General features: G+C 43.4%; 1 protein-coding gene across 1 annotated transcript; it reads right to left on the reverse strand.

Annotated features, from left to right (window-relative positions):
• Positions 1–371: 371 nt before the first annotated feature.
• Positions 372–13,970, reverse strand: LOC103775374 (mitochondrial fission factor-like; the record flags this gene model as incomplete). The annotated part of the gene is made up of 7 exons (XM_008942819.1): positions 372–503; positions 803–887; positions 2,463–2,525; positions 5,722–5,739; positions 7,797–7,955; positions 10,436–10,510; positions 13,954–13,970. Coding segments are annotated over 7 exons (549 nt in total), but the record flags the coding sequence as incomplete, so codon positions are not given.
• Positions 13,971–13,973: the final 3 nt, after the last annotated feature.

Raw genomic sequence — 13,973 nt, forward strand, 5'->3', positions numbered from 1 at the left:
GACATGTGCTTGAAGAAGGGAGACACCGAGGGCACAGGACACCTCCAGCCCCGGGGACCAGGGGTGGTTGGTGACGCTGTCTGTGATCGCATCTAACAACAGAACACGCAAAACGACGCCCCACCCCTTTTTTTACACGTTCTCCAGCCCGCTCGCTCGTCCCACCGCCGCTGCCCCAGGCTCGTTTCGGGAGCGCTGTGGGAGCGGAGCGTGGGGGGAGGCCGCGGGTCCACGGGCACGGGACACTCCGGAGCCCACCTGCGGGGGGCGTTCCCAGTGCAGGGATTACAAAAACAGCGTACAATTCAGAAACAGAAACAAAGAAATCTGCAAGTTGTATTTCCAGCTACTAAATCTTCCCAGGAGCTCGTCTAGCGCCGAAACCAGAGCCAGCTGTTGAGTAGCCAGAAAGCTACGGTAATCGAGTACATGATCATCTCCCTCTTAGCACGCTCCTTGTTCTCCTCTTCCAGAAGCTGTAGGCGGCGATTAAGTTTGATTATCTAAAAAATAAATAAAGGCTTTTAATACTTCATTAAAAGTTGTCATTTTCTAGAAGATTCTAGAGAGCCATGTAGCATGAATATCTTGGACAGACGTATTTTAAACGTGATAATTTGACTTTCTGACTCTGGTTGCTAGCAATCAGACCTTGATGTTCCCAGGACACGTGGGGGCAGCCTGGCAGAGGACCCCTCCTCACATCTGTGATGGAAACCTTTGCAGCCACATGAAAACCCCATTCCCCCAATATGCCACTACAGCTTTTTCTTACTGTTACAAACCACTCTGCTTTACATACCTGTCGTCTTAAGGAAGCGGCATCTACAACTGTCATGTCATCTGGTGTTCCCTCCAGCGTCGTATCCAAGTTGGAAAGACTGTACCTGCCAAACAAGGGAGAGGGCTCAGCTGGCTGTTTGTGCCAAGTGAGCAAGTACCACATTTCATCAACGTTCTGTTAGATGAGGGCTTTGGTGGTGACAGAGAGAAGAATTATAAGAATTTTCCCCAGATTTTAGAGCTATTTCACCAGGATCCCAACTAAACAGAGCACAGACACACGATGAAGTGGGCAAGTGCTTGACTGAATCTGGGTTTACTGCTCTCCACATTTAACTACTTTGTGTGGAGGGTTCTCCAGATAGACTCTTTGCTGTCACCTGGTCGCTCAAAAGACTGTTCCCATTTATTTAACTATTCAGTTCATGGAACCCGAAAATTGCCTGAACTAAAATGCCAAAATTGCCCAAGGCCTGGCTGCAGATTAGAAATCCAACTACTACCCTCTATCAAAAGTAGTCCCTGGGGCTGCAGATACTGCTGAGTTCCTCACTTCCTATCTCAAAACTGATGCTATTTACTAATTGTAGTTCTTTCAGTTTAAAAGACTGAAACTGTTGGGTTCTTTTCCTCTCCGCAGCGCCATGAAGCTCACATTGCTCACTCAGCAAAGCTATTTTAAAATGAACCTAGGTTAGTTATACAACAATTTGAACATTGCTACAGTTAAAAAGATGTCTGAGGCTTTGCAGATGAAAGAGTAAATAAAGTTTTCCTTGCTATGACAGGTTGTCTGAAAGCCAGGGACATTTCTGAGGGTCTTTTTGTAGCCATTTTAGAATTTGTGGTAGATGGTAAAAAAAGGAGACAGCTGCAGCAGCTGCCCAGCGCAGCTGTGCCGCCCCATGCCCTGGGGGAGGCTGAGGCTCAGCCTCCATGGGCACATACATTCCATATGAAGCCACGGCATATCGCTGCTGCTCTACCAACCTCCAAACCATGCCAGGCATCAAATCAAGGGGGTCACCAGCAAGAAACCCCTTCAGATAATCTCTTGGGCCATTACCAAAACTGAATTTGTGACTTAGAGAAGAATCACCTGCTGGAACCCAGGGTCTGCTCAGCACAACTCTAATTGCTGTTCCGATGGAAAGGCGGAAGTGGGGCAGTAAATGGGAACAATGGCTGTGGAAGGACCATTTTTTTTCCCTTCATCCTCACCATGAGATTGTGTCATTCTGATAGCCAGTTCCTCTGAAATGATGTCAATCAGCCAGTTACACCTAACAACCACAGGCATGTTACTGAGAACACCTGGGGAAATACCTGTGGTGCTGCGAGGCCACATTCTCTAGCAACAAAAATAGGGAACTCGCTACTAAATATAAAATACTTTAAAGTCTGCTGCTAATGCAATTTAGGAGCTTCCCTTTGCATATCACTTTGAGCTGGAGCTCTGCAGTGCATGATGTCTACCACACAAGTGAGGTCCTTACAGGTGACTCAGCTGGGCAAGGAATAAAGGCCTGAAACATCTCAGAGTTGAGGAGGAGGAGGACAGAATAAGCATTTAGCTTTAAAATGAGGACACCAGAAACAGGGAAACAACAGTCAGAATTTTAGAATCTCAAAAGTGATTCTTTTAGTGGATCATGACTAACAAAAAAACTACTCTTTACCTGGTGTTGTCATGCTGAGGGTTAGAGGAAGTGGTAGCAGCTGACCCACCACGTAACACTGGCCTACGGCAGGGTGTAGGTAGAGAGCATGAGACAGAAACAGGAAATGACAGAGAGAAGAAGTGAAACACACAGAACAAAGGAATGTCAAAATATTTCCACTTATACCATGTTTCCATACAATATAGCACCTATTTATTTTGTTGAAAAGTGCACTTTCATAGTTCTTCTACTCCAGTTAATCAACACTGAATGTTTATGCAGCCAAGACACATAGGCAAAGTTTTGATGACACAGCTTCATTTATGAAAGACAAACTGTTGGAAGAGACACTTGGGCAGAGGTTATCAGCCTTATAACCATGGGAAATTACATGTTAAAAAAAAATCCCTCCCAAACTGCAGCCAACAACAATAGGGGGAAAAAGAAAAAGTATCTACACATACTTATAAAAGCCTTTTTAATCATCTTCTCCTTCTAGGCAAAAGGGAGATGTTTTTTTCTTTATTAATCTATGCTAGGTGTAATTCATAAAACCTGGGCTAGCAGCTAATGGACCTTCTATAGTTGGAAGAGAGGCAGATCTCTCCAGGAATAAGTGACTAAAGGCTTCAAATGGAGGACAGGAACATCCCTGTAAGGGCTACTCCTTAAGTTTGCTTTTTTTTCTTTTCTTTCTAGGCAGAGAGGAAGACAAAGAAGAGCTTCCTAAGTTGCTACAACTACATAATTTACAACTACATGAACGTTGCAATCGGGAGCTCCTGTGTCCCTGTTGAGGTGACCACCTCCTGAGAGCGCCAGTCCTGTCTGCAGCGCCTCGGGTAACGGGGTGCTGGTTCCACACCCGCCACGTGTAACAAACCATTCAGGAGCCCGAAACCTTTCCTCAATTCCCCCCATGCTCTAGTGCCAGCTGGAGGTACCTGTACTGTGCATGTGACCCATGTATGCTGCAGCCTATGAAATGGAAGACAAAGGGACTCCAGGTGTGAAGATCTTTACAGCAGGCACACAAAAGAGGCGGAGGATTGGTGCTCAGGTGGCTGGGAGGACACTGCAGCCTGGCCTGAAAGTGATCGAGAACTGGGCAAAAATACCACAGGCACTAGTGTCAGTTAAAAGGCTTGGCATCGGGGAGCCTTGGCAAGCTGGCACCCGACACAAAGCGCACGGGACCATGTCCTGCCCCACCCAGCACCATCAGGGCATAGCATGGGTGTTGAGGTCTGGCACATGAGACAAGCAAGCCCGACCTGCTTCATGGAACACCAACCCCTGCTCCCAGGACATACTAAGTAAAAATATTCTGACCTACATGCACGAGGCCTTGCAGAAAGTTACCAAAAAAGGTGTTCTTAATCAATCAGGGAATTAATTCAGCTAGTCTAAAGTCTTGTCTGAGTGATGCTAGAGCTAAATCCTTTGGGAAAGCAAAAGAAATTCAGCGAAGAGCAGCTACGGCAAGTCACTGCCCTGAGAACACGGGCATGCGTGTGACCCTCAGCCTGTCCCCATCCAGCAGCATCCCACACACACCTGACACAGGGCAACAACACCTGGGGCTTGGGCAATGACAGCAATGGGCTCCAACGCTCTCTAGCCTCCTGGCCTCAGAGGCATTCCATGGCAAACAGTTTCCAGCCGCTGTAGAACTACTCAGTTCCAACTCACTCACACCGCCCTTCTCAAGGGGAGCCACAGGCCTGCAGGCAGCTGAGGGCTACAGCAAGGCACAAAACTGCTCTGGGATCTGTGCAAATCAGGAACTTAACCTAAAGACCAGTCTTTAACCCTGCTTCCCAACCCTGCCAGGCTGTTAGGAAGCTGCACATGATTTCTTCCTTTTCTTTGCAGTTCAGATGTTACTTCTTTACAGGCAAACCCAAAAGGATTACCAGAATACCCCCGTCTCTCCCACACTTTTTATTTGCTTGCTTTTATACATCAACAAAAAAAAATCCTTATTCTATAGATCGCCTTGTAACTGACATCACCTTACCCCAAAATCAACAGTAAATGTTTTGGTAAATACAGAATGCACAAGTCTAATACAGTCAAGCTATTAAAGGTATGTCTGCTTGAAAAAATAGAGAGCACATTAAAGCTGTGAGTTTTCTGGCTACTTCTGTCACTTCCATCCTAAGCATTAACTCATGACCAGAAGAAGCCGTAGCTCTGAGGCCAGGAACACTCAACACTTCACTGTTTCCCTGCACGTATAGCAACATAGCTTCACCATGGGGGAGCACAGACAGCAGGGCAATGGCCAGAAAAACCTGCTCTGTCTTCTGCTGTGGAGAGTGGAGCACGCAGCGGAAATGCCACCACGATGAGGCAACCACCACCACGGCCTGGGAGGAAAAGCACCAGGCGTGACAATCTAGGGTCCCGGGCCAGCCTCCCTCGTGTCCACACACGGGGGCCGAGGCCAGCACGTTCTCTCATGCTCTGTGCTCAGCAGGGGCAGCAGCAGTGTTCACCTCTGCTGTGCTTTGGAACACCCCTGGCAATCTCAGAAAGGCCCTAGGAATGGGCACTAGGACTTCAGGGACACGTTCTGGACGTGACCTGGGTAAACAGTTCAGCTCCTGAAGCCTGGCAAGGACCGTGATGGAACCAGCGACAGGATGACAGTGCTCTCCTGGCTCATCGCCGTGCTATGGGTGTTTCTTCCATACAGCAACAGGCTGCTGCTCTTCCCATGGTCCTTTGCATTTCAGACCCATTGGGTTTTCTTCTGAACTATCCCATCCCAACCCAAAGTCACATGCAGCCCTCTTCAACGGCCTTAACTCACATCCCATTTTGTTTCTGCCATGAAAAATATCATTCACTTGCTCAATATAAAAAGCGATCTCCTACCACCTCAGGATGTGGCTAGGTGGGCGAGTTTGGCATGTAGGAAGGGTAGTGCCTTTTTAGAAAGGGCTGTCCTGAAGAAAGGAAATAGCAGTAAATTCCTATACCTTTTTATTCTAGATAAAAACATATTGAACCAAGAGATAAGAACATAGTTCAGATGAAGTACATATTACAACCTAACTCTATGCAGATATGAAATTCCCTTTTTACCTGCGCTTGACGCATCACTAAAATCTCCTTATATGTGGGGTGGTGGTAGTGGTGTGTTGGAGTTGGGTTTTTTTTGGCCTAGAGCATAAAAGATCAATCTTTCAAAGACATTAGATGTAGGCACTACACTCACTCAACCCAAATTTAAACAGAAAAATGTTTAGAACTGGAAAATTAAAGTGACCCATTGTCCTTGTCCAAGCTGAAGGAAATGCAGTAGTAAACAGACAGTGTGCACAGTGATCATGAAACTGTTGCCCGTTTAAAGAACCTCTGGTGTGAGCAGTGCTGCCTACATGAGGCATAATTCATTATCTGCAGCAGTACAATCAGCAGCTACCGTTAGTAGTCTTAGTAGATAGGAAAATATTTGGGGAACAACAAAATAAAAAAAGGCAAGCCATGAAACAAGTTAAAAATATTTCCAGTAAGTAACACATAGTCAGATCATGTTCATTTTAAAAGATCTTTTCTAGTATTAAGCATAAAACGTTAAAGTAGGTAAGGTTCTGAGATAGAAAGCACATTACACAGAGCAAAAGAACAGAGTGCAGGTTTGGAGCAATTTAAAATGAACAGTATTTTGCAACCATGCAAGTGGATCATCCAAATTTCACATTCCTGAAGTCATGGTGGGTATCCAAACACCCAAACCCAAGGAATACGCTTTCACCTTATTGACAAGTTCATTGTTTTGGCACCTGCTTGTTCAGAGGTGACTAGAAACAGGTTTCCCATTTTCTCCTAGGAAGGTCAGTAAGAACACCTCAAGAACTAACTCAAACCAGGAAGAGTAATGCAGCTCTTGAAGCATTCAGAACCCTAGAAATTTCTGACAACTGAAGGAAGCTGACAGTGTGTCTATGTGTATGTTTTCCAGAATCCAAGAAAACATGGGCGAGAACACACCTAATGGCAGCCAGGAGTAAAACCTGTTAGCTTCACTGTAGATTGGGCAAAGGGCTGGGATTTCAGCTTGTATTTGAACAGGGACTCCTGGCACAGTATCCTCAAGTGCTATTATTCAGAGACCATAGAACTCCTCCTTAACTAGAGCTTTAATTTTTTAAAACAAAACAAACTTGTAATCTAAGGAAAAAAACGTATTGCTGTCCAACTGCTGACAGGCATCAAAATTTTAGCAGCTACAGCCTGAAATTTCTTTCAGAGGATTAAGTCAGGGTTAAGCACCCAACTTAGTGAATTTTAAGGGGAACTATACAGCTAATTTGTTTATTTATTTGTTTTAAATCCCAGTTTAAGAACATGAAGGGCAGCAGGACTAGAGTTCCCTATGGTCCAGGAATGTTAATATGGACATTTATGTACTGTCAGGTCAGCAAACATGGTGAGCTACAAGAGGTGCCAGCTTGGGGAGTGACTGCAAACACACAAAGGTTCACAATAAGATTGGCTTGATACTCATGTTTTATTACCAAAAGAGCTAGAAAGCAAATAACTTAACCTCACTTCAAAATACTGGGAGTGCTGCTGGGGTATCAGCAACCAGATCAGATGACAAATTTCAAAGAACGTCCCAGCACAGGCCACACCGAAGGGCTGCAGGAGGAACGAGCAGCTCCTCATGATGTTCTTGCCAACCATCTCCTCTAACTTCTGGGCAAGACCTTCACCTCTGGGCAAGGTGTCAGCTAGCCCCACACTGGAGACTGACAAAATTCGCCTCTCCTGCCCTCAGCCGCCGGCAGCGTGGTCACTGCCAGTCACAGATCAACCAGGGAGAACTGTTCCCAGTTCAAACTGGACCCGCCTCAAGTCTCACACACTATCAGAAGCAGTGTCTACGGTGCCTTGCACAGCCTTCCACCCTGCTCCTGCACATTCCTTTTGCTTTATGACACCATCAACCCAATCTTATTGACTGGCACCGTTGCTCACCAACAGAAAAGAAAAAGACAAGGCTAATAAATTTGCAGGCTCAGGGTCAAGGATTAATCACAGAAGACACTGACAATCTGGGAACAGCAAGACCCCTTGCAGTCACAGACTAACATTTCCCATTTTGTGTTTTATTTAGAAGGAAACCAAAACAATGCTATATTTGACTGAAACAGAAGCATTTTGAAATGTGAATTTTGGACAGTTAAATTGCTTATGAATAGTGAAAGCGAAGGAAAGCAAAAGCAAATAATTTCATCTCGTTATTTTGTAAACAGAAACCAAACTCCACTAAAAAGGAGAAAAGAAAAAGAAAAAAAAAAGCAGCAGAAGCTGGCAGAATCAGTGACAACCAATCACCTGCGGTTTTCATCCAGCACATCCAAGACCTGCTGGTAAGCCCTACGAGTGGAAGACTGGATAAACGACAAAATGCCACGAGCAGAGTAAAGATTAGTCCCATCTTCAGGTAACATATTGGGAGGACAGACACGAGCCTGTTGCAGTGATGGTGTCACACTGTTCATACAAGCACAGTAAACGGAGAGAAAAATACTGCAGTCAGATTTTTAAATTAAAAAAAGCTTTTCAGTTAGACCCCATTCCAAAATGCTCATTGCTTGCTTTTGGTTTACCCTTCTCCCACCACTCTAAGGCAACTCTCCCAGACCCCAGTAGAGCAGGATTTATAGATGTTCTCCAGAAACAAACATGAGTAACAAAGCAGGGACGCAGTTTTCATCTGTTATACAAGTTAGTTTTGCAAAGTCTTTACAAACCTCATCCCTATCAGGCAGAAATTAGTTATGATAAACTGCTTTTGATTTGCTCCTGTTTCTTTACATTCAACCTGACTTCAGCCATGTTTTCCTTCACACATCAAGGTACTTTAAAATTTTACTCATTTTTTTATTAAACCAGGAAACTTTAATTAAAGGTGAGATGCTTTTTTAACAGGAAGTAATTAGTGTTAATTGTAAATAGTAACACAAATGCAAACCAAGTGAAAGTCCCTGTATCCTTTAAATCCTGGGATAGTTTTTATACCCAACACATTTCATCTTGCCACTTGTGCTTTGCTCCAATAGCTTTTGGATTTAGAATGCAAATCTTCCTGCTTTGGGCATTTTTAAGAAATTAGGCAAAGTATTAGTGGCTGACTGCTTGGATGCTGGTTTGATACTTTGATATCTGTAAGGGTCATAATTCTATGGACATTCTTATTTTGAACAGAGTTGCTCTGCAACTGCCTGGCACCAAGATCACAAAATTGAGTTCAGAAAGAAAACGCAGTGGAAAAGCCAGATGCAAAGCATGTTCCAGAGATGTCCCTTCACCCACAGAAGAGTTCAGCCATCCCATGCTTTAGGAGACACGCAGGGACAGCAGTTGCTGGTGCCTGGCTGATATGGGTTGTCACTTATCACTGCACAGCAGATGTCTTTGTCGTGCTGCTGCAGAGTACATACGGGCAAGAGGAACCCCGGGACTACTTAACGCTCGTTGGTTTATAGGTGGCTTGTAAGAAAAGCTGGTTTCAAGAGATTACATCATTAATTTTAAGATACTACTTAGTTCTTGCTTAGGAGAATATTTAGATTCTTAAATGATATAATTATTTAAAAGATTACTTAAATCTATTTGCTCCTGGATAACTATAGAGCAACATGAAATTACTCAGACATGCTCTGTAAAAGTTATTGCTAATTTTAAAATCCTTCTGAAGTGCATAGTTTGAGAGTGACCTTTCTCCTTCTTTCTATCCGAAAGTGAGAATAATTTTATGAAGGGCGCAAATGTCAGGATTAAGGAATATGGAGGGGAAAAAAAGAAAAAAAACAAATAAACCAAATTTTTCTTCTACCTTCCTTCTTCAGGATTCAAAATTAATGTGCCGTAAACATGGTAGTCCTTTGGACTACATCAGAGACCATGGAGAAGAAATATTATGAAGCAAGTATCTGACATAGAAATCAGCTAAGATGATATAAGGAAAAAACCCAATCTCTAACATACAGAAAATTGTCACAACATTTAGCATGACTACTCATCGTTAGACACTGTGGCTGTCCCCTTCTTTCCTCCATTCCTAGTTAAACGGTCTTGGCTGTAGGTGTAATGTCAAGTTTCTGAAAAGAGCTGTGATATCCAGCCCCAGGCACGGAGTTCAGCACTCCCTGGTTACAAACCCAAGTCAATTCCAGAGTTTGGAATTCCAGGAATCACAATGGGAGACCACAGTAGCATTCTACTATCTGCAGAGCTTTTATCTTGGCAGTAATCTCCCCTAAACCTCCTCAAAACATCTGTGATGTGCAGAGGGTTTATTTTTGATATTTCTTTGACTTAAAGTTCTGGAGGTACCAAATGAGAGCTAAGCAGTTTTCACTAGTTAAGGTTACTTTAAATCGAGCCACATGGACAGACTGTCCTCTCATGAAAGACATGCACACCATCACCTTTTACCCCATGACTTGCATGAAGAATTTCTCAAACCGTGAAACTGAACTCTCTAGAGAGATGTATTTTTCTAAGGGAGAGGCTGGAGCAGAAAATTTAAATGCTGTCCCCTTTTCCATGCACTTCTAGTGATTTTTTGACTTGCAATGCAGAAGTGGAGTCCTTGCATTCAACGTTGGCTGCCAATGGCCAGTAAAAAACTTTGCTCCTCCAGCTACTCAAAATAGCCAAAAAATAAAGAATCAAACAAACTAAAGCTATTTGGAAATTTAGTTTTTCTTCACAAATCGGTTTAGCTGAAACTGTCCCTTTCAATCCCCATCATCTGTTTTTTTCCTGTGTTCTTTACACAGGAGAACTATTTGACCAAGTTTGAGAAACCCTGAAGCAAAATTAGAAAGCACACATTCAGTGTAGCAAAGGCGGTCTCAAATTTTATATTCTAAACTACAGATACTTAGTCAGAAAATTAGTATTGCAGAGAGCTACAGGATTAAACACACTCTTGATTTCATATACCAGGTAACATTTAGGCTTACGTGCAATCCATAGTCGAAAGAGGTGACTGGAACCTTGGCATTTTATTTCTTGGGACAGTATCTGATCTGTGCCACCTTGAATAATAATTGTAATCTCTTAAGTAAGCATCCTTGTAAACAGAGGGATTGTAATTGACAGAGCTGTCATTATTGCTACCCAGATAGGCAGTTACTGTACAAGCAGATGCCTCCTTGTTAGTCTCAAGATTTTTAAAAGCATTTGAGAATTCCTGTTCTCAGTGAAGCCCAACTCCTGAAAAATTCTCAGAACTGTTTCTGCACACAACTGGATGACAGGAAGAGAAAGACAACAGACACAAAACAACTTGTATCCTTGTACCAGGTGGAGAGCAGTATGAGAGGGAGCCCAGCCAACCCTTCTGCTTCAATCTGACAATCTATTCCAGAACATTTCACTTCATCACTGTAGGTCAGGCTCTGGAATTCTGCACAGTATATCTGAATATTTTGCCCAAGGAGGACAAGAGCATTCTAGATTAAAACTTGAGTATTATAGTTGATGAAGCAGCAATGTACCACTACAGTAATTAGAATAAAGACTCTTTTTTCCAGATGACAAGACTGGAAATAAGAACTGTAGGGTCAGTTGGTTTCTTGTGGGTTTTACCACTGGAGAAACTAATATTTCTAGATGGTAAAGAAATTTCAGTGTGATATAAATGAGGTAACAGGTATACAGGTATGTTTTCCGTAGTGCAGAGAATACATTTGTAATGGAACATATCTAATAAAACTGTCTAATTTATAAAGCAGGAAGCTGGACTTGGAGGACATACATCACATGTACTACAAACTTCTAAGAGAAGGAGTCGCCTCTGAGCTAGCTGACACCCAGGACCATCTGAGGCAGCCTAACTCACAATAAGCAGGTCTGCTGGCTGGTGTTGCCTGTTCTGATCCATACAGTAATGCTTCCACACGGGCAGCTTCTCTAACTAGCTACCACAGTGAAGGCAGAATGCCACCTTATCAATTTTGGTTGTAGATTGGCTATTTCTGTTTTTATTTACATGAAACTTGGAAATTCTTTTGTCTGAATTGACACTACATCCTTGTGGGAGTTCGCCAGGAACCGAGTCACGTTGTCCACTTGGAGACTGACAAAACCTGGAGGAGGGAGAAATGCCAGGCTCAGCATCATGGGCAGTGCCACAGCATGTTCTAAGTGATTTCTTTTTTGGATCATACTGAGTCAGAAAGAAAGAAAAAAGCAATTTCTAGGAACCTCACTGACTTCAAAGCAGATGATCTGCACATTAGGCACAGCGTAACTTCTGTCATGAGAAGGCAAGTATTTGGGAGGACAAGAGACAAATGAAGTTCTATTAAAATACGTTATCTGCAGGTCAGCAAGTGTGGAACACTGCAGAGAAGAATGATGCTCCTTCCAGCCAGAGAGCTGAGGATGCAGCTACAGCAGGCTCCAGAGAAGCCAGCTGTTATTTTGCATACAAATGAAAGAGAAGAGATCCTGGACCAATCTAAAGTTTCTATCATTTTCTAAAGGATGCTCACAATGTTCACTGCTTGGCATCAGAAGTTTGTGTTAATTGACAGGTGTTACGCAGGCACTACCACAGGCTCAAGAGAGGAAAACCCATCTCCAGATGTGTCTGCATTTCCTGGCTTCTGCTAAGTGAAACAGAGTCAAGCAAGCTACCAGATGTATGTTCATGGATCAGATCCTTTCCCAACTGACAGGATTCCAGGTGCGTATCATGTCGCTAAGGCTCTGAAGGACTGCTGGTGGATTCACCATCTGTGACAGCAAATCATATGCAGAGTGGCAGCAAAGCAGAGAGGTGAGTTTCACAGATGCAGGACTTTAAGATTTGCAAAGTCCAAACCTATATGAGAAATATGAAAGCAACTGGACACATCCAATGAGATCTTGCTGCTTGGTCTTGCTGTTTCTCAGGCACCCATCTGGGTAGACAGAGACCATGGCTTCCAGAAAACTAACTTAACCTGGGGAGCAAGGATTAGGTGATTTCACGAAATGTCAAGAATTCACATACCACCTGTTTTTCCTTTAAGTGTGATACATCAAAGACTGGCAAAGCAGAGCTGGTAACGACCAAGGATAAACTTGTTCACCAGCTGCTTCCGTCACATGAACACTATCTCTTCCAGCATGCACCACGTCCAAACTTCCAGACAGGCAAGTGAAGGCTGTTCCTGCAGGGAAATTTCAGTTTGTCTGGTCCAACAGGACCTAAATGGATCACTGACACCACATGTAACTTGGGTACTTAGTAGGCTGATAAAATGTTGGGAGACTGAGATAACCAGGAGGAGCTTAACGATGTGAATCTCACTTTGCCAGATCAGTGAATATGTGTGACTTTGCAGAGCTGAGCACCTAGACCTGTGCGACTTGTATGAACCAAAAGTCTGATGGAGTAAGAAGAGGAAAATATGTGGCAGTATTTCCACAAAGATCTGGAGGAAGAGGAGGAAAATTGTAACATGCCTGGAACATAGATCAGTGTGTTTCATCAGTTTTAGACAAAGTCACTAAGAGGCACACAGATCTGTAGCACATATGGTACCTCCTAGTGCCCCTGCTGTAAATAGAAGGAAACAGACATTTCTGGGACAGAATTCACTTGATTTATTTTAGACTAGAAATAGGTAGGCCCTAAGTAGGTTGTGCACTTACTTCCCTCTAGCTACCAAAAATCAAGTTTCCGGTGATTTCGCAGTTGAGTTACGCAGTCTGAACTGGGACAGGTGAATCCCGTCTTTTAGGTCTTACATCTAAGATCCTTTCAGCAAGGAAAGGGTTCTCTGTGGCAACTGGATTAGGAATCTCTTATACAGGAGTTTTCAGTGTTGCATTGCAAAACCAGTTATTGCCAGGTGGAAGGACGCTGTCACTCAGAATGAGCAGTGAGTAATCAAAGTCTGTCATATGTAATAAAAATATACAGACCTGTATGTTTTCAGAAAGCACCACAAAAAATTGCTACCTTCAGGTGGTAACAAGAGCTGAAGTTTCCAATTCTAAATGCTACTTGACATTTTGTCTCAAAAGATGAAGATATATACTCACAGGTTCTGATACATGAAGTACATTGACACTGAAGAAAACTGACTTACTCTAGTATTTATGAAAATATTCTTTCTTCTACGAATGAAAACCATTAAAGCATCAATAGTGAGAGAAATGGGAACATTCTGATGCACAAAGAACAAAATTTCTTGAAAATTCAGGGGGGGGAAAAAATAATATACCAGCTCAGAAACTGAAAAAAGTCTCCAGAAGTAACAATTCATGGTAACTGGTGAAGCCAACTGCAGGGCCACAAGCAATCCCAGCCATCCCCAGCAAGAAAACACTTTGCAAAGGAGTCACCTCAGTGAAAAAAAACCAACAGTGAAATAAAGAAAAATGTCGGCCTTGCACTATTTAAAATGACCTCCTTGCCACACGACACAGAAGGAGGCTGCAGGCCCCGAGGAGGGAGGGCAGAGCAGGTGGCTGCTGTACTCACACGGAGTCGTGGCGGGCCAG

The sequence above is a fragment of the Merops nubicus genome, unplaced genomic scaffold (genome assembly GCF_000691845.1).
Source record: "Merops nubicus isolate BGI_N331 unplaced genomic scaffold, ASM69184v1 scaffold45706, whole genome shotgun sequence".
Classification (NCBI taxonomy): domain Eukaryota; kingdom Metazoa; phylum Chordata; class Aves; order Coraciiformes; family Meropidae; genus Merops; species Merops nubicus.